This window comes from Spermophilus citellus (assembly GCF_964194105.1).
Source record: "Spermophilus citellus genome assembly, chromosome: 13".
Classification (NCBI taxonomy): domain Eukaryota; kingdom Metazoa; phylum Chordata; class Mammalia; order Rodentia; family Sciuridae; genus Spermophilus; species Spermophilus citellus.
Window position 1 is genome coordinate 98,057,225 of NC_138193.1, and position 23,874 is coordinate 98,081,098.

At 39.7% G+C, this 23,874-nt stretch overlaps 1 protein-coding gene across 3 annotated transcripts in view; it reads right to left on the minus strand.

Moving 5' to 3' along the window:
• Nucleotides 1-23,874, minus strand: part of FAM228B (family with sequence similarity 228 member B) — a 26,380-nt gene continuing 2,506 nt past the window's right edge. The window contains exons 3-10 of one of the 3 annotated variants that reach the window (XM_081265301.1): nucleotides 19,832-19,900; nucleotides 16,701-16,892; nucleotides 15,985-16,065; nucleotides 12,865-12,952; nucleotides 12,620-12,770; nucleotides 7,725-7,814; nucleotides 187-270; nucleotides 1-97 (exon numbers count right to left, since the gene is read on the minus strand). In XM_081265301.1, the coding sequence (XP_081121427.1) occupies nucleotides 7-97; nucleotides 187-270; nucleotides 7,725-7,814; nucleotides 12,620-12,770; nucleotides 12,865-12,952; nucleotides 15,985-16,065; nucleotides 16,701-16,892; nucleotides 19,832-19,900 (846 nt within the window). In that variant the 3' untranslated portion in view covers nucleotides 1-6. Of the gene's footprint in view, nucleotides 98-186; nucleotides 271-4,865; nucleotides 5,499-7,709; nucleotides 7,815-12,619; nucleotides 12,771-12,864; nucleotides 12,953-15,984; nucleotides 16,066-16,700; nucleotides 16,893-19,831; nucleotides 19,901-23,874 lie in introns of those variants that run through there. The other 2 variants (XM_081265300.1, XM_081265299.1) reach the window with 2 other exon arrangements.

The following is a 23,874-nucleotide window of genomic DNA, read 5'->3' on the forward strand; positions in this document are numbered from 1 at the left end:
ATTGTTTCAGCAACATTTTTTAATTTCTGGGGAAAATACCTTTGCAATAACTGACCATCCATGGTATTGCCGTCTCTTAATTGCTGTAGGCATTGAGCTGAAAAACGAATGATTAAAAAAAAATATTTATTGCAGATGTTTTCCTTAGAGATAGAACAGGATGTGTGGGCTTTCCTCAGTCCTCACCTGCAGGATTCCTGCTCGCAGGTACACTCCTGAAGCAGCTGTCCTGTGTCCCCTTCCCACTGTATGCTCCTTGATTGCTGAGACCTTTGGAAGGTGATAAAAGGGAACAGTTGAGTGTGCTGCAGTGGCGAGGGGCTTGCGGTAGTACAAGCAGCTAAGCTGCACGGAGGCCCCTGAAGCCTGGTCCTGGCAGAGCTGAGTGATTCATCTTGCAGGCAGGTGTCCTGAGTCCCCTGCCTCCGCCTTGCCTTGCTCTATCTAGATTCGGAAACATGGAAATACTCAGGGACACAGCCAGCCCTAGCGTGGATGGAGCAGGTCACCAATGCGTGATATGATTGGAAGGACCCTCAATGGTCCTGCTTTACCAGGTCAGTAGACTTGGAGTAGTAATTTATACTAAGATGGTTGTGATTTAGAAAATACTAGATTCCATTCTTTGGTCAAACCTCTAGATCTCTAAACCCCACCTCACCATCAGCTGATGACCTCACATCATTGAGAAAATGAGCAGAAATAAACCATCTTCCTTCACGGAATCTGCCCAGCTAACATCATCTCTATCCAGACTCTGCTTTCCTTCCTCCCACTACAAGGAAACTGGGGTGCCCTCGGCTTTAGCCCAGGGGAGCCACCGTGTTTTCTTTCATGGTGCTGGGGATTGAACCCAGAGCCTTGGGCATGCCAAGCAAGCACTCTACCAACTGGGCTATATCGTCAGCTCCTCTTTCTTAGCTTTTATTCCACAGCCAGCCCATCCCCCGAGAGGAACCTGGATTCTGTCGCCTGCACAGGCCACGGCGTGGGGGTGGGGGGATGCTGCCTCTCCATCTCCTGCTCTTCCCGCCAACGACCCCGCCCCAGCTTCATCAATTTGCTCTCCCGTTGGTGCATTTCCACCGGGAGACGCACAAGTCATGACTTCTGGCATCTGGTAAGAACATTTCCTTGTCCCCGACCCTCTCCAGCCACCAACCCATCTCTCCACTCCCTTGATAGCAAAATTCTCCAGAAGTTTTGCTGATATCCTGTCTCCCCCCGCCCCCTTGAATCCCCTCCCATCAAGCTTTCTTCCAAGGGCTCCGCTGTAACTTCAGTGATGAAGTCACCAGTTGCTTCTCAGTCTTGCTGAATACAGAGGAAATCCTCAGTCCTCATTTTGCTTGCTGCCTGGAGGCATTGTGACATGGTGGTGGTGCCCTCTTTTTTTGACACCCCCTCTCTCTGAGCCTCTGCGACATCACGCTTTTCCTTTTCTTCCTACCTTGGTGGCCAGCCACTTGCTCCTTTCACATTTTTTCCACTGGCTCTGCCTCCTCCTGCCAGCCTCTAAATCTTGGAGTTCCTCGGGACTAGTCCTCATCCTTCTCCTGACACTCACTGCCATGTGAGCTCCTAATCAAACAGCATCTCTGTGAAGATGGCTCAAAGTCTCATCTCCACCCAAGGCTGTCCTCCCAGCTCCAGCCTGTGCGTGCTGCTGCCCACTGCGTGGCCCTGGGGATGTGGAATGGGCAGATCACAGGTACAGATGGACACGCACCTGATTCTAGTCTCTGAGTCTCTTAGGCAATAGATGCTATGTTCTAAAGAGAGGTGTGGAGACCACTCTTCAGGATTTGCAAAGTAGAGGTGAAACTGGTGTGGTGTTTAACTACTCAGCCACATGAGGGGTATTCAAAGGTCAGAGGCTGGGGCTGTAGCTCAGTGGTAGAGCATTGCCTGGCATTTGTGAGGCACTGGATTCGATTCTCAGCAACACATATGAATAAGTAAAATAAAGGTCCATCAACAACTAAAATATATATATTTAAAGTGGTAGAGAACTTGCCTCGCACACGAGAGGTCCTGGGTTCGATCCTCAGCACCACATAAAAATAGATAAGTGAAATAAAGGTATTGTGTCCAACTGTAACTAAATATATATATATTTTTAAAAAGAAGTCAAGAATTTAAACTGAAGAGGAGTGTTGTTTGTTATTTTTTTCATTTTTTTTTTTTGCAAAGAGTTACTTTAGGTGTTGGGGCGCATGTTTGCAGTAGATCAGTGGTGAGCCCACCTAAGTAAATGGACCCAGGTTGTGTTGGCTTGGATCCTGCCTGAAGGAGCAAATCTCTGCAGAAGGAGTAGTGGGACTTGCATCAGAGGCTGAGGGGTAGAGTCATAAGCAACCAGCTGGAAAAGACACCCTCAGATGAGAAATCTCCAGCAATAGGAGTTTTCTCTGAAGATCACTTGAAAGTGTCCTAGAGGATGCTTTAGACTAAACTAGGTATCATAACATTAGAGGTAAGAGAAGCTGGGTGAGGTGGCACATGCCTGTAATCCCAGCAACTCGGGAGGCTGAGGCAGGAGGATCACAAGTTCAAAGTCAGCCTGATCAACCTATCGGGACTCTAAGCATCTTAGCGATATCCTGTCTCTAAATAAAATATTTTTTAAAAGGGCTGGGGATGTGACTCAGTGGTTAAGCACCCCTGCATTCAATCTCTGATACCAAAACAAACAAACAAACAAAAAACTTTAGGGATAAGAGACTTCCTGCCCCACTACCTTTTTCCTCCCTCCCACTAGGACTCTGAAGAGACTAGAATCACAGTGGCATGATGCAGAGATAAGAAATAAAGAGGAGGATGGGAAAGAGAGGAGATATCTACCCCACTCTCCTGTCCTATACTGCCAGCCTCAGCAGCCCAGGCCAGGGAGAGAACGGAGAGAAATGAAGATCAGCATTGTTGCCCTTAGACCAGAGAGGCCATCTTAACTACCTAAGGGAGACTTTGTAGCCAGAAGACTTTACCTTCTGAAAAAGCCCAGGACAGGAGGAAACTACCTCAAACAGAACATGCTTAGGTGGCTGGTGAAGGAAAACCTGAGTGGCTTTGTAAGTATACCTGGCAAAGCTCCTTCTATGTTGCACTGGAGGCCGGGTACCCCGAACTGAGCCCCACACAGGACTGCTCTGCTCACACTTCTCTCTTCAGTGAATAGGTCCACAGGCCACCAGGCCCCTCAGGACAGAAATCTAGGAGAGGGCTGTCTTTGACTCCTGCTTCCCCCCACTCACCATGTCAACAGGAAGGAGCTCTGCCAGCTTGTTCATCTCCCGCTCCCCACGACCGCCCCGAGCTCTGGCCACCATGCTCCTCTGCCTAGTCCCGGCTCCTAGCTGCTCTCCTGCTCCTATGATAGGGTGTACAGCAGCCTTATTCTTTCGCTGAAAAGGTTGTTGAGATCGTATTTCTCCTTGGAGAGGCTTCCCATCCCACTTTGCCTTGTATTCCAGCTCCCTGTCGTGGCCTGTGACCCTCACACAGCTGGGCACCTGCCTCCCCCAGCCTGTCCCCTACCTTTTCCTCACACTCACTGTGTCGCAGCCTCGCTGGCCCTGGCTGTTTCCTGAACATGCCAACTGCAGTCCCACCTCGGGCAGTCTCCTGTGCCGATCCAGGTGTCTGGCTCATTTCCTCAGGCTGCTGCTGCGCACGTCTCTTCAGAGAACCTTCCCTGACTCCCCTCCTGGCCCATCCCCGCCCCACAGCCCTGTCCTTATTACTAACTTGCAGGGTGATACAGGGACTTTTGGTTATCGTCTGTCTCCCCATCAAAATGCAAGTGCCACTGACGAGAGCTTTTCTGCTTTGTGCCTCGTTAAGTCCCCAGCCCCTCCAATGCCACCTGGCTCAGAGCAGGTCTAGGTGCATGTCAAAATTCTGAGGGAGCAAGCAAACACTGGGGAGGGTACTGAAACGTGGCAGTAAAAGGAATTCAGACACAAAATGAAATTTTAATAAATTTTCATGAGTAAAAAAATCCGTTAGGGAGTAGGGAAATGGAGAGACAGGAAAGAAGTCAGATGGACAGATTGCAACGTGAGACACAGGCTCTTCACGTTTCTCCATCTTTCTTTTTTCTTCCACTGGCGATCCTTTGTTGAAATATTGTCTTTCGTACTTCTTAACTAGCTGGGCATCCTGCTGTTGACGTCATCTATGATACCCTCAGGGTGGCGGCCATCAACATTGCAGCCTAGAGTCTGGCCAGCCCCCACGATCTCTTGAAGAATTCCAGAAAGTTCTCTAGCTAAAGGCAGAGCCACATCTGTTGGGCAAGTTTGATAATGTCATCCCAACTGATATTACCACTGTGTTTAATGTTTTTTCGTTTCTTTCCGTCTCTCGAAGGTTCCTTGAGGGCTTTGATGGTCAGGGTAGAGACACAGGGTACAGCCTTGATCTGGGCCTGTCTGAACAATCAGTTTCACAGTGATTCCCAGGCCCTTCAGTCACCAGCTAGCTTGGCAATGTCACCACCAACCTTGTTGAAGATAGACCCAGGGGGCTGATCTCGGGGGCCATGAGTACACCTCAGGTTCACAAATTTGATCTTGATGGGGTGAACTTGGGCAGCATGGCACAGACGGGCTGGTGTCAGATAAATGATTAAGGGCAACCACAGGAAGTCGCACCTTGACCTCCTCTGAGCTGCGTGCTCACTGATGAATTCTAACTGGGAGGGGAGGAGGAGGAGGAGGAGGAGGAAGCATTTTGACCTCTCTAAAGCCACTCCCAAAAGAGGCCGTCTCCAGAAAGTTGGGACAGCTGGTGGAGAGAACTGAGGAAGAGCTCCGCCCCGTCCTGGAAGCAGTCTGGGCAAGGTCCGGCAGGTTTCACTGTGGCTCTCTTAGGAGAGCTCTGAACTCTATGGACACCTATATTTTCTATACAGTTTACATTTGGGGGCTTTTACTTTTAAATTTTACTACTTTAATTTAGTGCTGGTCCTTTGGAAAGTTTTCTGTCTTGATTGGATTAAGGGAACGAAACTTTGGCCTGGCTTGGGTTTAAGTGGCAAATAGTAGAGAACTGGTAGGAAAATAGACAGGTAGGACCTCAGGAGAGGGAGCCAGGGAAATCCCGCACAGCACAGGCCTCCCAACAGACGGCACCTCCATGTGCAGCTCTGCCAAGTTGCAGGGATGGAGCCGACAGCTCTCCGTTCCTTCTGAGTACAGGACACCGCCTCTCAGTTTCTCCTGTCCCACCCCCCACTAGAGCAGGTGTCCCCTGCCTCCTCTCCTCTTGGAAGCCCGCCACACCACGCAGTTCCCGGCTGCTCAGACTGTGGTGCCTGCAATGGCTGCCCCGTGTGCTGCCCTGGCTCTCGTCCATCCTGGTCTTCATCCTTTTCTGCCTCCTGCTTGACATTTAAGGAAGAAAAATGTTCTTCAGAGTTGGCCTCTGTAGTACTTGGGTTCTTTCCCTCCTGATAATAGAGAGGTTCTTTTTCCAGAAAGGATGGCCCTTTGTTTCTGTAGGGAGGAACCAGGAAGGAAGGGATTCTCTTAACCCTCAACTCAATTGTAGCACTTTACATTTTTATTTAAGATTGAAATTGATGGGTTCTATATGAATTTACATGATTTTATGAAAAATAAACCCAAATAAATGGAATTACCTTACCCTAGTATTATTTGCATCTTAAGTCTCTTTGTTGCTTAATCAGCTGAGCCTGGGTCCCTCGGAGTGAATGAGCCCCAGGTGCAGCTCTCCAGTCTGGGGTGATCTAACTCTGCCACAGACAAGCCTGCTTCTCCACCGGTGGCCCTCCCTGGAACACTTCCTGCATCCACGGAAGACTCCTGTCTCCCTCCTTTTACAGATGGAATTTTACACTCGAGCCTCAATACGAACTCCCAGGTTCCCCAACAAGGTGATATTCCCCTTCTGATCTGGGTCACACTCTGCAACAAGAGGTATTTGAAAACAAAATCTCTCTTTTTTTTTTTTCCAATTGAGAGAATTTAGGATGAAGATATTGATTATCCTTAAAATCTTATCCAGACATGTTATTCTGTTTGAGACTGCAGCAGTCAGGGTACAGAGAGAGACTTATTCCTTTGGACTCTGACATACACAAGTGATTCTGAATCATTCTATATTTTAAGGCCTTCAGCCACTGAGCAAATAGGGCTTAGTTCCAGTACTTCCTTTATCCAGCGCTGCCTATTCAAGGAACAAAGCTGCGTCACCTCAGGGACTCTGAGAAGTGCACACCAGTTAACTCCATCTCTGACATCATCCGTTTCTATTTTTTCTTTTAATTTATTTTTTCCCGAGACAAGGTCTGGCTGCGTTGCTCAGGCTGCTCCTGAACTCTGAACTCCATGCTTCTGCCTCCTCAGCCTCCGCAGAACCACTGAGAGCCACGGGCAAGTAGCCCTGCCGGCACCAAGCCAGCTGCCCTAAATGCCCCCAGCTGCAGCCGCCTGACATTTACAAACCAAGTTCCAAACCTATTCAGGAAAAGGAAGGGAAATCAGGGCTGCTTACGCTGGCACTTTTTGGAACAGGGACCTGTAGGCCAACCTCCTGCCCAATGAAATGTAAGCTCATCTTTCTTCCACTTTGTTTTTTTACAGCTTTGCTGAGTACAGTTTACATACCACAAAAGCCACCCATTTTTAAGTGTAAAGTCAATGGTTTTCAGTATTTTCACAGAGCTGTGCAGTCATGACCATGATCTAATTTTAGAACATTTCCATTGGCCCAAAACCTCATGCCTATCCACAGCGACTTCCATTCCCCGCCACTGGCAACCACTATGCGCCTTCTACCTCTATAGATTTGCCTTTTCTAGGCATTTCATATGAAAATAATCACACAATATGTGGTCGTTTGTGATTGGCTTCCTTTGCCGAGTCTAATGATGTTGTATCAGTACTTCTTTCCTTTTTATTGCTGAATTATATTCCATCATATGGCTACTCCTTGTTCATCCATTCATCAGTTGAACATTTGAGTTGTTTCCATTATTTTATTTTTGCTATTGTGAACAATGCTGCTATGAATGCTCATATCCTGACATTTATATGGACATAAGTTTTTATTTCTCCTAAGGAGAAAGCTATTTGTTGAATTGCTATGTCATATGGTAATCTAGTGTTTAGCATTTTGAGAAACTACCAAACTGTTTTCCAGAGTTGCTGTACTTTTTTACATTTCCTCCAACAATGTCTGAGGGATTGCATTACTGTCAATCAGATTACTACAAGTTATGTAATTACATACAGAAATCTCTTTACTTTTAATTGCATAACTAGTTAACTAAGAGGATAACTAAGAGGATCCATGTTTCATGTGATTGTAGGCACCACTTCTCTGCTTATGACATCTTTTCAGTCTGGATACAATACTGTAATAGTTATCATCTACCAAAACTCATCCCAAACCCCATTTATACTGTTTCAATTTAACTAAAAATCTCCTAACCTTTAACAAGAGATACAAGAGTTCAAGCATTTCCCCCATTTCTATACTTGTTATTTATGTTATTTATTCCTTAAGCCAGAGGAAAGTTGTCACCTCACCCAGACACCACGGTGGGAAGTGCCTGATGTCAGGTGGCACAGGAACCTGGTGAGGCCTTGGCAGAGACGCCAGCAATTGAAAGGATGGCAGGGTGACAGCACAGGCAAACATTTAAATGGAAGGAGAACAAAGCCGAGCAATAGCAGGCTTACTTGTAAGTGACTGACTTTTCTTCTTGGTATTCCGTCAGATGAGGCACTCTTGCCGAGGGTTTCAAATCAAGACTACTAGCATTAACATTCACTTTCACTTTTAACCTGTAACAGAAGAACATGTGTGAGGATGTTTTGAAAACAATATCAGGTTAAATTTATGCAGAAATCATTGTTATACACTGACTGCTTGGTATCTGCTAAAAAATACCATTACTTAAAACTGGACAAGATTAATTAAGAGTTTCTGAAATCATGATGGGGATTGATCTACTATTCCCTGAGGACAAAGAATCAGCCAGGCAAAATTTAAGCCACTCCCTATCCACTGGGAGCTTACACTTGGATATAAAAAGAAGTTGTAAAGATGTGTCATTTACAAGGATAAACATAAAATGTTTTTCCACAGAGAGAATCAAGCTTTCTATTTCCCATCTCCCTTGCTATGAGGTGCCAGATGGATGCCTTAGGTTCCTCCAGTCTTGCCCTCAGAGTTGATTAGAAGGTGGTTTTTGCCCTGTGTAGGGCAACTTGATGGCATAGATAAGATACAGGATGTGGTATGGCAATGCATAAAGTGTTTAAAGAGAGAAAGGATCCAATCAGCAAGACAGCAAAGTTGTGAGACCCTGTCAGAAATAAACAAACATGATGGGGCAAAGAAGAAACTTTAAAAAATTAAAATTTTAATATTCAACACCATGATGAAAGAATTAGCAAACCAGAAAATATATCCAAAGAAATTACCTAAGGCGATACAGAATATAGAAAATATATTAGGAGACAGGAAATGTAAAGCATATATTGAGAGACATATATATGAGTATTCTGAATCCAGAACCAGAATGGAAATAATGAGGGGGAAAAAAACAATATTTAACGTGATTATTGCTATGTCGCTATGTTCCTGAACTGGTAAAACACATAAATACAGAGATCCAGGAAAAACAACATGTACCAGTCAGTTAAAGAAAAAGAAATCCATGCATAGACATCTGTAGAAAGAACACAGAACGCTAAAGACAAAGCAAAGTTCTTAAAAGCAATCACAGAGAAAGGACAAAAAAATCAGAATGGCAGAAGACTCTAAAAAACAATAGAGGGCTGGGATGTGGCTCAAGTGGTAGCGCGCTCACCTAGCATGCATGAGGCACTGGGTTCGATTGTCAGCACCACATGAAAACAAAATAAGGACATTGTGTCCACCTGGAACTAAAAAATAAATATATATTAAAAAACAATAGAGATCAAAAAATTATATAGCTTAAGCATTAAGAGGAAATAAATGTCAACCTAAAATTGTGTACTCAGTCAATTATCTTTAAAGAAAAATTGAATTCGAAGGCTGAACTTCAAGGATAAGGAAAATGGCCCCAGAAATGTATAAAATGAGATGAGGCACATATGGATTCCTCCCTCGCTGTAGCTGCTTCCCACAACTGTGTGCTACAGAGCTTGCACAGAATTCCTGTTAACTTCTCAGAGGACGCTTCACCTTGGATGTACTCAAAATGAAGATAATATTTAAATTAATAAAAGTATGAAATAGAACATTGAATGATTTGTCTCTTTAATATATATATATTTTAATTTTTAATATTTATTTTTCAGTTTTCGGTGGACACAACATCTTTGTTTGTATGTGGTGCTGAGGATCGAACCCGGGCCGCACGCATGCCAGGTGAGCGAGCTACCGCTTGAGCCACATCCCCAGCCCAATTTAAATCTTAAGAAACTAATTCTTCTCCTTATTTTTCCATTTGTATCCAAGATCCCACCCTTATCTCTTTTCTACTAGTTTCTATGAGGTGTCTCTCTTTATGCTTCCATAACAACCTGTGCGTGTCAGTGCTATTGCATTTGCCACATTATGATAGAATAATCTACTCAAATGTCCTCTAAATTAGATTATGGTTCTTTAAAGGCAAGTACAACTCGTACAACTGGATGCATAATTCTTTGACTGAATGAATTACTGTGGTGTTGTGGGTTGAACTGTGTTCCCCTCCAAAGATACATTCAGTTCCTAATCCCTCGTATATGTGAATGTAGTGTTATTTGGAAATAGTATCTTTGCAGATGTAATGAAGTTAAAATAAGTAACACTAGATTAGGGTGGGTCCTAACCCAATACCAGGTTTCCGTATAAAAAGCAGAAAACCTGGACACAGACTCAGAGACAATCAGGTGATGAAGGAGGCAGAGGTTGGAGAGAAAGGCTACCAGCCAGGAATGCCAAGGACTGCCAGCAACCATGAGTAGCTAGGAGAACGGCAAGGGAGAGTCCTCCCCGGAGCCTTCGGAGAGAGCACCGCCCGGCCAACACCTTGATGTTCGACTTTTAGCCTCCAGAACTGTGAGAGAAAACTTTCTCTCGTGTTAAGCAACTTAGTTTGTGGTGTTTTATTATGGCAGCCATAGGAAACTAACACACACGATGAAAACTCAAAACTTAAGCGGCCGGGGTGTGGCCCCGTAGTTAGAGCGCGTTTGCACAGAAACTGTTGTTATTCCAGATCAGCCAGTGGAGTACAGATTTAGTGTATGGGATTGTTAAGGAAGGGGAGATTAGAAGAAGATGTAAGAGTAGGCATGAGAGGGTTCAGTGCTGAATTAATTAAAGGGATTAGAAAAAGAGATAAAGAAGAAGCCAGGCCCAGTGGAGGACACCTAGCAACCTGGGAGGCTGAGGCAGAAGGATCACAAATTCAAGGCCACCTCAGCAATTTAGAGAGGCCTAAAGCAACATAGTGAGTCCTTGTCTGAAAATAAAAAGGGCTGAGGAGCTGGGTTGTGGCTCAGTGGTAGAGCTCAGTAGTGCCTAGCATGTGTGAGGCCCTGGGTTCAATCCTCAGCACCACATATAAATAAATTAAATAAAGGTACTGCATCCATCTACAACTAAAAATATTTAAAGGGGGGGGGGGGGCTGGGAATGTAGCCCAGTGGTAAAGTGACTCTGGGTTCAACCCACTGTACCAAAAACCAAAAGAGATAAGGAAGAATCCTAATGTTTCCTATAATTAACAACACAAAAGAAGCAAGTTTAGGTGCATAAAATGATTAAAATGACTAGTCCCCCCTCAAGCACAAGGCAAAGCAACTTACCACTAGAGGCGTTTGAAGCCCTGTACACTAGCGGTAACAATAACCATAGCTGTACGCAAACTGATCAACTTCTGACTATATAGCCCAATTGTACACACCAATGATTGACAGATGCAGCACATTGATTTCTAGGGAAAAATATTAGTCTATACTATTCTTCCACTTCAAATATCTGGTACTCAGTCAAAAATTATAAGGCATGCAAAAAAAAAAGCAAGATAAAATAACACATTGTACAGAGATGAAAAAAATCCACAGAATCAGATCCATAAGTGATCCTAATCTTGGAACTATCAAGGAATTTAAAATAATTGTGATAAATATGGTTAAAAAAAATCTAGTGGAGGGGCTGGGGATGTGGCTCAAGTGGTAGCGCACTCGCCTGGCATGCATGGGGCACTGGGTTCGATCCTCAGCACCACATAAAAATAAAATAAAGATGTTGTGTCCACCAAAAACTAAAAAAAAAAAAAAAAAAATCTAGTGGAAAAGGTAGACAACATGTATTAAACCAATGATGAATTTCAGGAAAAGTGGAAACTTTGTGGAATAATATAAAATGAAAATGCTAGAAATAAAAATCATGGGCTGGGGATGTGGCTCAAGCGGTAGCGCGCTCGCCTGGCATGCGTGCGGCCCGGGTTCGATCCTCAGCACCACATACCAACAAAGATGTTGTGTCCGCCGAGAACTAAAAAATAAATATTAAAAATTCTCTCTCTCTCTCTCCTCTCTCACTCTCTCTTTAAAAAAAAAAAATAGAAATAAAAATCATGATATCAGCAATGAAGCGCTCTTTTGATGGGCTCTGCAGTAGATAGGACACAGCTGAGGAAAGTCTCAGTGAACTTAAAGATATGTCAGTAGAAATCATCTAAATAAATGCAAAGAGAAAAAATAAGAGCTATAGTAATGTGGACATTGTCAGCAGTGGTCTAACAGACATAATTAGATTATCAGAAGTGGAAAAAAAAACAAATAGCAGACTGGAGCATTAAAAAAAAGAAAACTGAGGTTAAGAATGTTCTAGAATCTCCCCAAAATAGACATAAAACCACAGATAAAAATATCTGAGAGGGCTGGGGGTGTAGCTCAGTGGTAGAGTGCTTACCTAGCATGCATGAGGCCATGAATTCAATCCCCAATACCAAAAAATAAAAATAAAAACTAATTTCAGAGACCCTTAGGTAAGACAGAAAGAAATAAACAAATCTAAAAAACATCATAACCTAGTTAATGAAAACCAAAGATAAAGAGAAAATCCTGACCATACCCAAGTAAATATCACAGAGAATCAAGGAATTATAGATTTTTCATTGAAAATGAAAACTTTTAAAAATAATAACTATGAGGGGTAGGGTTGTAGCTCAGTGATAGAGCGCTTGCCTTGTGTGAGGCCCTGGGTTCGATCCTCAACACCACATAAAAACAAATAAATAAAAACAAAGATATTATGTCCATCTACAACTAAAAAATATATTTAAAAAACAATAATAACTGAAAACATTTTATCACTATCTCAAGAAAAAAATTTTGCTCAGTGTGGTGGCACATGCCTATAATCCCAGTGGCTCAGGAGACTTGAGGCAGGAGGATCGTGAGTTCAAAGCCAGCCTCAGCAATTTAGTGAAGTCCTAAGCAACTTAGTGGGACCCAGTCTCTAAATAAAATATAAAAAAAAATGGCTGGGGATGTGCTCAGTGGTAAAGAGCCCTTGGATTCAATCCCTGGTACCACCAAAAAAGAAAGAAAGAATTTTCAAAGCCTAGAATGTTTGTAATTTTTAGTATATCAGCCATTACCTGCTCCTTTTACAAAATTCACTTTCTATGTATCTTGTAGGCAGTTTCAGCCACTCATTTGGAGTCATAAAGTGCCTCGAATTAGAAATTATTGGGAATCTGGACTGGATCTTCTCAATTTCTTTAAATTCTTTCATTGTATATAGTTTGCCTGCAGGAAGACAAGTAATCCAAATTAGCACACTTAAATGCAACTGTCATTGCTCTTGGACTGTGAAACCACGTAAAAACTTGAAGCTGAGTACCAGTCTCACACTGAAGGAGAGTTCTTCTTTCATCATCCTTGTCACATTGTGCTTTTTTCAGAGGGTCACGAAACGGTGGGATGATAACCTACAAGAGAAGCGCTTATTTGAGGACTGGATTGCAGGTCTGGGGAGTAAACGTTTTCATCTATTGTAGGTTATCCACATATGGCTCTTATACCAGAAGATTCAAGAATACAGTGTCTACACACTAATAGCAGGATCTATCTATCTATCTATCATCTATTTACTATCTATCATCTACCTATCTCTATAACATATATCTATTATGTAGACCCTCTCTATGTATTTAACCATTACAAAGAGAATGGGGTACTGTAGTACTTCTCTTAACAAGGCCCTATAGTCAAAAAGGCAAGATTAGCTCTTGTTTCAAAGTGTGGGTTCTGTTTTCAAAACTTCTTTTTTTTTTTTAAAGAGAGAGAGAGAGAGAATTCTTAATATTTATTTTTTAGTTCTCGGCGGACACAACATCTTTGTATGTAGTGCTGAGGATCGAACCCGGGTCGCACGCATGCCAGGCGAGCGCGCTACTGCTTGAGCCACATCCACAGCCCCTTCAAAACTTCTTTTACATTATCATATATTCCTAAATGTTAAAATCCCTTTACTGTTCACAAAAGGAAAAAATGTATCCACATATTTGTCTTAATTCTAGCATCCATAATCACCAACATAATTAAAAATTATGCAAAACTTTTCCAAAATGCTATTCAAAATGTAAATCATCTGGGCTGGGATTGTGGCCCAGCAGTAGAATGCTCGCCTAGCATGTGCAAGGCCCTGGGTTCGATCTTCAACACCACATAAAAATAAATAAATAAAATAAAGGTATCACGTCCAACTACAACTAAAAAATAAATATTAAAAAAATGTAAATCAGGGCTGGAGATGTGGCTCAGCGGTAGCGCACTCGCCTGGCATGCGTGCAACCCGGGTTCGATCCTCAGCACCACATATAAACAAAGATGTTGTGTCCGCTGAAAACTAAAAAAATAAAATATTAAAATTCTCTCTCTCTCTCTCTCTCTCTCTCTCTTTAAAAAAAATGTTTAAAAAAATGTAAATCATCTGCTAACCACAATAGTAAAGCACTAGATCTATTTTAATGGCCAATGTTATCACGTGACAGTTTTATATAAGAAAACAGAATTCAGCAACTGTCACATTCATGGCTTAGACCCTAGTCTGAAATTATACTGGGTCATCTACGTATCTTTCTAGTAATAATCCTGGGATAAATAGAATGCAAAACATGACTTTTAGAGTTAAAATACACAGCGCTCAGACTGCCCTTTAAAATGGTGCTTTTACAGAAGTTATGAAGAGTGCTACTTATAAAGAGAAGACATCAACTTGCTATAAAAAGAGACAAGAGCAATACTATCATTTTAAAGTATTTTTATATCACCTAGTGATTTATGCATAACAAATCAATTTTTAAACTTTAAAGAGAGAAACAACATTCTGCATAGGACTTGGCACATGCTAAGATAATAGAAAAATGGGATTCTAGTATTTGCTCTAGTCTGAATGTTTGTGTCCCTTCCAAATCAAATATGTTCAAATTCACCAGTGAGAAGGGCCCTTTAGAAGGTGTTCAAGGATAGCACCTTGATCTTGCACATCCCAGTAAAGTTTTTGTTGTTAATAAACAATATACCCAGTCTAAAGTATTTTGGGATAGAAGGAGGAACAAACTAAGATAGTATGAAAAAGATATAGTTTAAAATCTCAATATCTGTGTTCCTAGAAAGTGTGTCTAAAACTCTAGTTCTTAAATTCTAAGTTTAATTTTCACCTATAAAATAGGGACTGTGGTATGCATGCACAGACACACACAATTTTTTTAAAAAAGATCTAGAATTCCAGAACAAATGTCAGCAGCTTAAAAATGTCTATGGCCCAAAGAAGTTTTGGGGAAATTTTTATTTTGTTTAATAATATCCACCATTAGCCAAATGGTGGAAAAACGGACTCTGCTGGGAGTATAGGTTACACAGCCTATCTGGAGGACTGTCCAGCAGTATGAATCAAAATCATGCACACCCTTGAACTCAGCAATTCTACTTCTAGCAACTTGGCTGTGGGGAAAACAACAAGAAATATCAGGCTACAGAGATGTGCATCATAAGTCATTTATGATAGCAATACTCAAAAACAATCTACATGTTCAAATGGGGAATCTGCTAAAAGGAGGCTGTATGGTAAGTACATGATTAGAAACACATTTACACTCTGCTGTTTGCTGTGTAGTGACTTTGACACATAACCTATCTGTGCTTTGCTTTTGTCATCTGTGAATTACCTTATATAGTGGGAGATATTGAGAAAAAAAGTTCTAAGGCTTGGTTAAGGCTTCAGCGTAAGTTAACTGCTATTAATAATAGAATATTGTGCAATGATTAAAGTTATGGGTTTGTATTTATTGACAGAGAAGCAATCCATAAATTGTTGCTGTAAGTGACAGCATATTGTAGGATCAAATGTATGACATAGTCCCATTCTTTACTTATTTACTTTAAAAAGTTTCTTTTTTTTCTTGATATTGGGAATTGAACATAAGGGCACTTAATCACTGAGCCATATCCCCAGCCCTTTTTTGTATTTTATTTAGAGACAGTATTTTGTATTTTATTTAGAGTATTTTTGTATTTTATACATATATGTGTGTGTGTGTGTTTGTGTGTGTGCACATAAATATAGAAAGTCTAGAAGGATATACAGAAAAATGTTCATGAGTTAACTCTGGGTAATGGAATTATGACTGTTTTTTATTTTCTGCATTTGAAAAATCAATATTCTCATTGATCTATCGTGAAAATGGATTATTTGTGTAACAAATTTAAAAGTCTAAGGAATTTTTAAGCATTACCTAATTATTATACAATATTACCCAATTATTATACAATATTTTCAAATTTTACAAAGTTTTAATTTACTTTGGCCTTTGGGATTTTTCTTAAGATACAGAGATGAAGAACTATTCTTAAACTCTTACTGCATTTTTAAGGAATCATTAAAGGACAAGTTATATAGTAGGGCCACTCAAAACAACCAGACACATACCATCAACACTAAAATGAGAAATTTACCTACTTTCATGAAATTGGGGTCTTCTTTGCTCATACAAAAAGGATCATATTCTTTTGGATCATAATGTTGTATAAATGCATTTCCCTATAAGATGGAAATAAAACCACATGTAAGAATAAAAGGTACACAATTGGTTTTGAGCATGGCAGGACTAGAGTCAAACACAGTTTCATTCTTGTGCTTCAAAGTGGCATCATCAATGACAAATGCAATAAGAAAGATAAGACTAAATTGGAAATTAACTTTAATTTATTCCAGTAGTAAATACGTATAATAGTGATGAAAGGAATCTAGTTAAAATTTGTAAGATTTTAATGAAGACTGTTGGAACACCAAAAGATTTGGAAATTTGTTTATAACAAACATCTGCAATCTTTTAAAAATGCAAAAAGAACAGAAATATTTAATAACTTTTCAACTAATCAAGTTTCAGAGCAAAATGAAAAATATATCCTAAACCTAGAGTCCAAATTTTTTAAATTGGCAAATAAAATAAACAATTTCAAAATGGTTTCCATGTACACAGTGAAATCCGGGCCTCAACCTCCTCCTCCATTCTTTCCCATGTCCTGGAGGTAGGAATGTTTTCTGCTGTCACAGGTATGTGTTGCACATACATAGGAGGAGAGGGAGCAGACTGCATGACTAGATAGTAAGCAAACAAAGACAATCATAATGTTTAAACTCAATGAAAAAAGCATTAAATGATCTCTTAGTACCTTTTTATTTACGTAGTTCAGAAAACTACCTAATTCCTCTTGTCTCCTTTTTTTAATCTTCTTATATGAACAAACTTTGTCTATAATTTTCTTCTGGAGAGGATCTGCCACATGGTCAACCCATCTTTTATATAACATCTCTTTTCTTCTCGTATTTAATAAGTCATGATGTTGTAAATACTTATCAAATTCCTAGTAAACAGGGATAGAAAAGACAAATATATTATTATCCTAAAGCTTTCATGTTCTAAGATTTTCTAAAATTTCATAAATCTCAATTATTCCTAAAAATGACCCACACATGCTTTCATTAAATCAAATACCTATTTGGCTCCTACTGTTTGATACATACTGTGCTGAAAACAAGGAGTACAGGAATAATTGAGAGGACATGTCTGTTCTCCTTGGGGAGACAAACTAAACAACTCCAACAGCAGAGGAGGACAGAGTAAAGAACATGTGTATATTTAGAATGTCTACACATATGGGCCATACAGTAATTGAAGAAGACATAGAAGAGAAAAAAAAAAAACATTTTCTGGAGTCTTAAAAAATTCCTATTTTGGTGTTTCCTCAAGAAAATTAAACAGAATTACTATACAGCCTAGCAATTCTATTTCTTATGTCACCAGACAGGGTTTTATGAAGGTCCCTCCTAGAGGCAGTGGGACCTCAACTCAGCCCAGGGAGGTTCTTAAAATGAATTTCAGGACAAATTCAAAAACAAAGCACAAGCAAAGACATCTTAGCAAAGACTGCAAAGCAAAGCAGGGTGTGGATGCCCCTCAGTCTCAGAGAAGAAAAGTGACACACCCTGGGATGGGCCGCCCTCTAACAAGATACGTGATTTTCCTGAGAAGAAAAGTGCAGGTTCCCGGGTAAGCCTTTGTGAGGATCAAATCCATGTCAATCGTTTGCTATCTGGGGTTTAGACCTTCTTGGTTAAGCTGTCTAGCCATTAAATCAGTTGTGGGCACATTGTGCAGGTCTTTGAATCTGGAGCCATTTAAATGGGGTTTTTGTTCTAGTTGATCTGGTACAAGCAGATGCAGGAGGTTTTGCATCTAACTAAAGAGACAAACATGGCTGGTCATGATTGTAGATCTGGGTCTCCCATCAAGTAAGGGTGCCCCCACTTTTCTCTCTCTCTCTCTCTCTCTCTCTCTCTCTCTCTCTCTCTCAGCCCACTCTCTCATTTAGCTATACACTCAAAAGAATTAAAAACAGGACTTAATTAGATATTTGCATACCAGGATTCATTGCCACATTCACAGTTACCAAAAGGTGGTAAGAACCCAAGTGCCAATCAAAAAAATGAATGGATAAATAAAATGTGACATACACATACAAGGGAATATTATTCAAGCATAAAAAGGGGTAAATTCTTGGGCTGGGGATGTGGCTCAAGTGGTAGCATGCTCGCCTGGCATGCGCCGGGCGCTGGGTTCTATCCTCAGCACCACATACAAATAAAATAAAGATGTTGTGTCCACCAAAAACTATATTAAAAAATTATTTCTCTCTCTCTAAAAAAAAAAAAAACGGGGGGTGGGGTGGTAAATTCTGGTATAAACTACAACATGGCTGAACCTTGAAAATAGCATGCCAAAGTGAAATAAGCCAAAGAAGGACAAATACTGCAGGATTTCACCTATGTAAAATATTTGGAATAGGCAAAAATTGTGGAGCTGGGCATGGTGGCACTTGCCTGTTGGGAGGCTGAGCCAAGAGGATTAAATCAAGGCCAGCCTCAGCAAGTTAGTGAGCCCCTAAGCAACTTAGTGAAACCCTGTCTTAAAATAAAAAATAAAAAAGGGCTGGGGAATATAGCTCAGTGGTAAAGTGCCCCTGGGTTCAATCTGTTTTGTAGAAACAGAAAGTAGATTAGTGGTTACCAGGGGCTTTGGGAGAGGTAAAAATAAGTAGTTAACTGCTTATTGAGTACAGTATTTCAGTTTAGGGGTAACAAAAGGATTTGGAAATAGCGGTGATGATTGCAGAATTATTGTGAACATATTTAATAAAACTGATGGTACACTTAAAAGTTGTAAAATGGCAAATTTTATGCAGTACATATTTTGCCACAATAAAAAAAAAGTGATCTACTTTAAAAAAAAAAAAGATTTTCAAAGTGAGAGACATTTGGCCTGGGCCTTAAAGAATATAAAATTATTTGATTATGCAGGAATAAAAAATAATGGCAGAGAATGAGGAAGGAGAACATTCTATGAGGAAAGAGAAAAGAGTAAATGCAAAAGTGTATTAGAACCTTTTAAAGAAGATGCCTAATTAGACCATAAACTAAACATTCTCACTAAAACTTCTCATCTACCTTTCATGTAACAAATGAAATTATGTGATTGGTAGCATCATCATGAAATCAAAAGGAAAAAAAAATATTAGAAACCCTGAGATGTTCTCTGGGTCTAATACTCTTCAGTTATTCCCAGTGATAATTTCTTTTCTTTTTAAAGAATATGATAGAAAATTCTTGTGTGTGTGCGTTACTGCAATTGAACCCAAGGGTGTTTTGCCAGTGAGTGACATCCTCAGCCCTTCTCATTTTTTATCTTGAGACAGGGTCTCACTAAATTGCTGAGGGTCTTACTATGTTGCTAAGGTTGGACTCAAAATGGCAATCCTCTTGCCTCCAGTCTCCTGAGTCAATGGGATTAAAAGCTTGTGCCACCATGCTTGTCTAAAGAAAATTCTTAAAAATAGATTGACAGTTTTATTATACTTTGCATGGATGTTCTCTTAAGCTCATCCTGCTACAGTTAAATCCAGTGCTCACCCATGCATATCTGAGTAATAATAATCAACCAGGCATTCTGATCACACTCTAAAAATTAGGTAATTCACAGTGACTCAGTAGAATCCTTATAAATGAAGGAACAAGTGAGTAAGCAGATATTCTTCAGTTGTATCTATTGAAGGAATTCCCCCCCACCACCTTGTAGGAAGAAAGAAATTCTATAAGAAACACTCCCAGGATCCCTTAAAGTTAATCCCAGTGCTAAAGAATGTTTTAAATTCTATTTTCTAAAATTCTTTACAGGGTACATTACATTGAAAGTGAAAAAAAAAAGTTTAATTTGTTCATTGACATGAGTTTTGTAGCCAGTTCTTACCTTAATTATATACTTTTCTCTATATAAGATAGATTGAATAGCTGCATCAATATCTTCTTTAGCTAAGGCCTAAAAGAACAGAATGAAATTTTGAATATCAACTCTTGAAAAATTAAATTACTGGTACTATCTGAACTCATTGACAGACATATGCGTGAAAGGTTCTGATTTTGAAGAAGAAAATTCGGTTTTTCCATTTCTCTCTTTTTTTTTCCTCTTTCCACATTTTTTATGAGTACATTACAGGTATATATAATGATGGGATTTGTTATTACATAGTCATACCAGTTTCTCTATTTCAAATCATATCTCCAAATACCTTTTTAAAGAGTATTTTAATCTTTCTGCTCTTAATTAGAGCTTATTCTAAGGGAAAAAATAAACTCAGCTCTCAGGCATTTTGAGTCCCATAATAGTAAAATGGCTTGCCCAGAGTCACAAAGTAGTTAGAATCCATTTTTTTTTTCACATTGAATAAAATGTTTTTCCTTTATGGTTTAAAATACACACAAACAGCTTCTATCAACTAGATAAGACAGACTGGTCTTCCAGCTTTAAGTTTTACAGAACCATCTAAGAATTTGTCCACAGTCTCATAAAATGCTTAGTGCCACCTAAGACAAGTGCTATACCTATAAGAAATACCACTAGTGTAAGATAATAAAAGGTCTTAGAAAGAAGTTCTATTCAATCCCCTGTTCTTCTTTCTGTTCTTCCATGGTGAACTCACCCACTAATTTTGTTTTTCAAAATTGCTTAAATATAAGCTAAAATAGAAAAACTGTTCATAAAATAAATCAAGGAAGAGTTATATTTTTATCCATTAACTTACACACCTATTCATGAAATGTAAAATCATATCAAATGGGTGATTGGATCTTCTCAAAAAGAAAAAAATATCTTATTGAAACAAAAAGAAACTTGCTATCAATCAAGGTCTTCTTTCATTCTTTCAACTAATTTTTCCATGACAACAAATTATCTGAACTTTTATCAGACAGTAAGGATATAAATATAATTAAATTAATTTATCATCAGTAAAGACTCTTTAGCTATCAAGTAAATATTAATAATAAATAATATTTTGTACACAATGCATATTTTCAGATTTTAAAGCAACATAATCTTTAGGGACTTGTTCATAACAACATTAACTTTTCCATTTTCATAACAAATCTTCCACAATTAAATATTTGCCATAAAATACAAAAGTTAAATCCTCTCATAATCACATAAATATAAAATATTCTCAGGGCTGGTGCATATTCTACATGCATGTTCTCAGCATGTACAAAGCCCTGAGTTCAAGCTACAGCACCACAAGTTAAAAAGAAAGAAGTCAGGCAAGGTGACACATGCTTGCAATCCCAGTGACTTGGGAGGCTGAGGCAGGAGGATCACAAGTTCGAAGACAGCCTCAGCAACTTAGCTCAAGGCCTTAAGCAACTTAGAGAGACACTTTCTCAAAAAAATTAACAGGATTGGGGTATACATCAATGGTAAATCACCCTTGGGTTCAATCCCTAGTACCAAAACAAAAAGAAAGAAAATATTCTCGGGTTAACTGGTGGTGGAAATAATTCTGTCCCACTACTTTTTATTTCCAGAACAGATGAGTAAAATTTCATAATCAAAGAACTATCTTTTCTAATTAACCCCATAGAAGTTAAGGTTCACAGAAGTTTCCTAGAAGCCTAGAAAATCCTGAGCTAAACCACAGTTTAAATTCAAGTGTGTCTGGGCTGGGGTTGTGGCTCAAACACTTGCCTACCATGCATGAGGCACTGATTTCGATCCTCAGCACCACATAAAAATAAAATAATGATATTGTTATAGCTAAAAAAATATTTAAAAAAATTCAAATGTGTCTAATTCAAAATTCATTCTTTCTTCTTTTTGCCTAATAGAATTACTATTCCTGTCGAATCTGTTGTCCTCGACTATGATGGGGGCTGAACCAATATTCTAGCTCCAGCCAAAAATAAGAAAAAGACATTGAAGACACTGAAAAGTGACCAAAAGCAGGGCCAATGGAAGGTAGTGAACACTTGGAAATAGACAACAGCCCTGGATGAACTTTCAGGTTTTTGTGGACTTTTGCCTGATAACAGCGATCAATCAGAGCTAAAGGAGGTAGCTAAAACTCAGAAAGAAACACATACACTGGTTCAGGAATTAGTTGAAGGCAACCATACGAGCTGGGAGGTGAGAGGAGAAATACCTAAAAGAAAAGAGCCACAAATTCTTCAAATGAACTCTGGCCAAATCTCTAGCAGAGTCTTTTTTGGGGGGCAGAGGGAGGTCCCAGGGATTGAACTCAGGGGTACTCGACCACTGAGCCAAATCCCCAGCCATATATATATATATATATATATATATATATATATATATATATATATATATATAATTTTATTTAGAGACAAGGTCTCACTGAGTTGCTTAGTACCTCGCGATTGCTGAGGCTGGCTTTGAACTCAGGATCTTCCTATCTTGGCCTCCCAAGCTGCTGAGATTATAGGCATGAGCCACCCTGTCTGGCTTCTAGCAGAGTCTTGATCTATATACCCACAGGGCAAACTCCATGCAGCCCACCTAAAGGTAAAAAAGGACTAAACAGTAACTTTATTCACTACTAACCAAGGAAAGACAAAGTTTGAAGTTCAAGTTCAGCTAAATTAACTGCCTACTTAAAAAAAAAAAGTTCAATATTCTTCAGAGGACTATAACAGAATCCAGATCCTCTATGATGTATCACTTATAATATCTAAAATAAATTGAGAATTGTGAACACACAAAGAAAGAGGAAAGAGGCAATCACTGGAGAACAATTCTGAGATGGCCAATACATTAGAATTAGGAGACAAGGATTTTAGGACAGCTTTTATAGCTGTGCTTAAGAACTTAAGGAGGGCTGGGATTGCAGCTCAGTGGTAGAGAACCTGCTTAGCACGTTTGAGGCACTGGGTTTGATCCTCAGCATCACATAAAAATAAATAAATAAAATAAAGGTATTGTGTCCATCTACAACCAATAATATTAAAAAAGAACTGAAAGGAAATATGCCCATAGTCAATGAATAGAAAATCTTATCAGAGAAACAGAATTAAAAAAAAAACTAAGTAGGAAAAATTCAATTCTTAAATTTAGACAAACAAATCTGAGTGGGTTTAACAGCACATTGGAGATGACATAAAAAGAGTCAGTGAACTTGAAGACACAGTATTAAAAACAATTCAGTCTTGTGGGGCAGGGGTTGTGGCTCAGTGGTTGAGCGCTTACCTAGCATGTGCGAGGTGCTGGGTTTGATCCTCAGCACCACATATAAATAAACAAATAAAATAAAGGTATTGTGTCCAACTACAACTAAAAAAAAATTAAAACGAAAAACAATTCAGTCTAAAAAAAGTGAGAAAAAAACTGGAAAATAATTAACAGAGCCATAGTTGCCTATTAAACAATGTTGAAAGAGTTAACAAATGGGTAATCAGATTTGCAAAAGTAAGGAGTTAAAAAAAAATGGAACATCTGAAGAGAAAAATGGCTGGATAAGAACTTCCACTTTCAGACATAAGAGTAACAAGGAATAAATGTACCCCTCCCACCCCAAATAACTAAAAAATATTAAATAAATGAAACAGTCATTTTTAAGATATTGAACACCAGCCAATGAAGGATAGAGGCCCCTAAAAAGCAAAAACCAAAGAACCCGTGTGTCTCCCTAAACTGAGAAGGATCTAGGAGTCTGGGGGAAGCCCAGGAAGATAGTAGGGTACGTTGGGAAGACAAGCCACAAAAAGGCTCTGGAGATCTGCAAAAGATCAGAGCTACAGAAGGTCCCCCTGAGCCTTCAGACGAGTTTAACCCTATAAGCATGTGGGAAACACCTAAAGAAACACTGGGGTTGGGGTGGACAGTGCTGAAAGAATTAGATAACCAATCCTAAGAGGTCACATAGACCCAGGGGTACTTCCTTTAAATCAGCCAGAGTGCTAAACCCCATAGTTCACAGATCAAATCAAATATCAGAATACAAAAAACTGAAA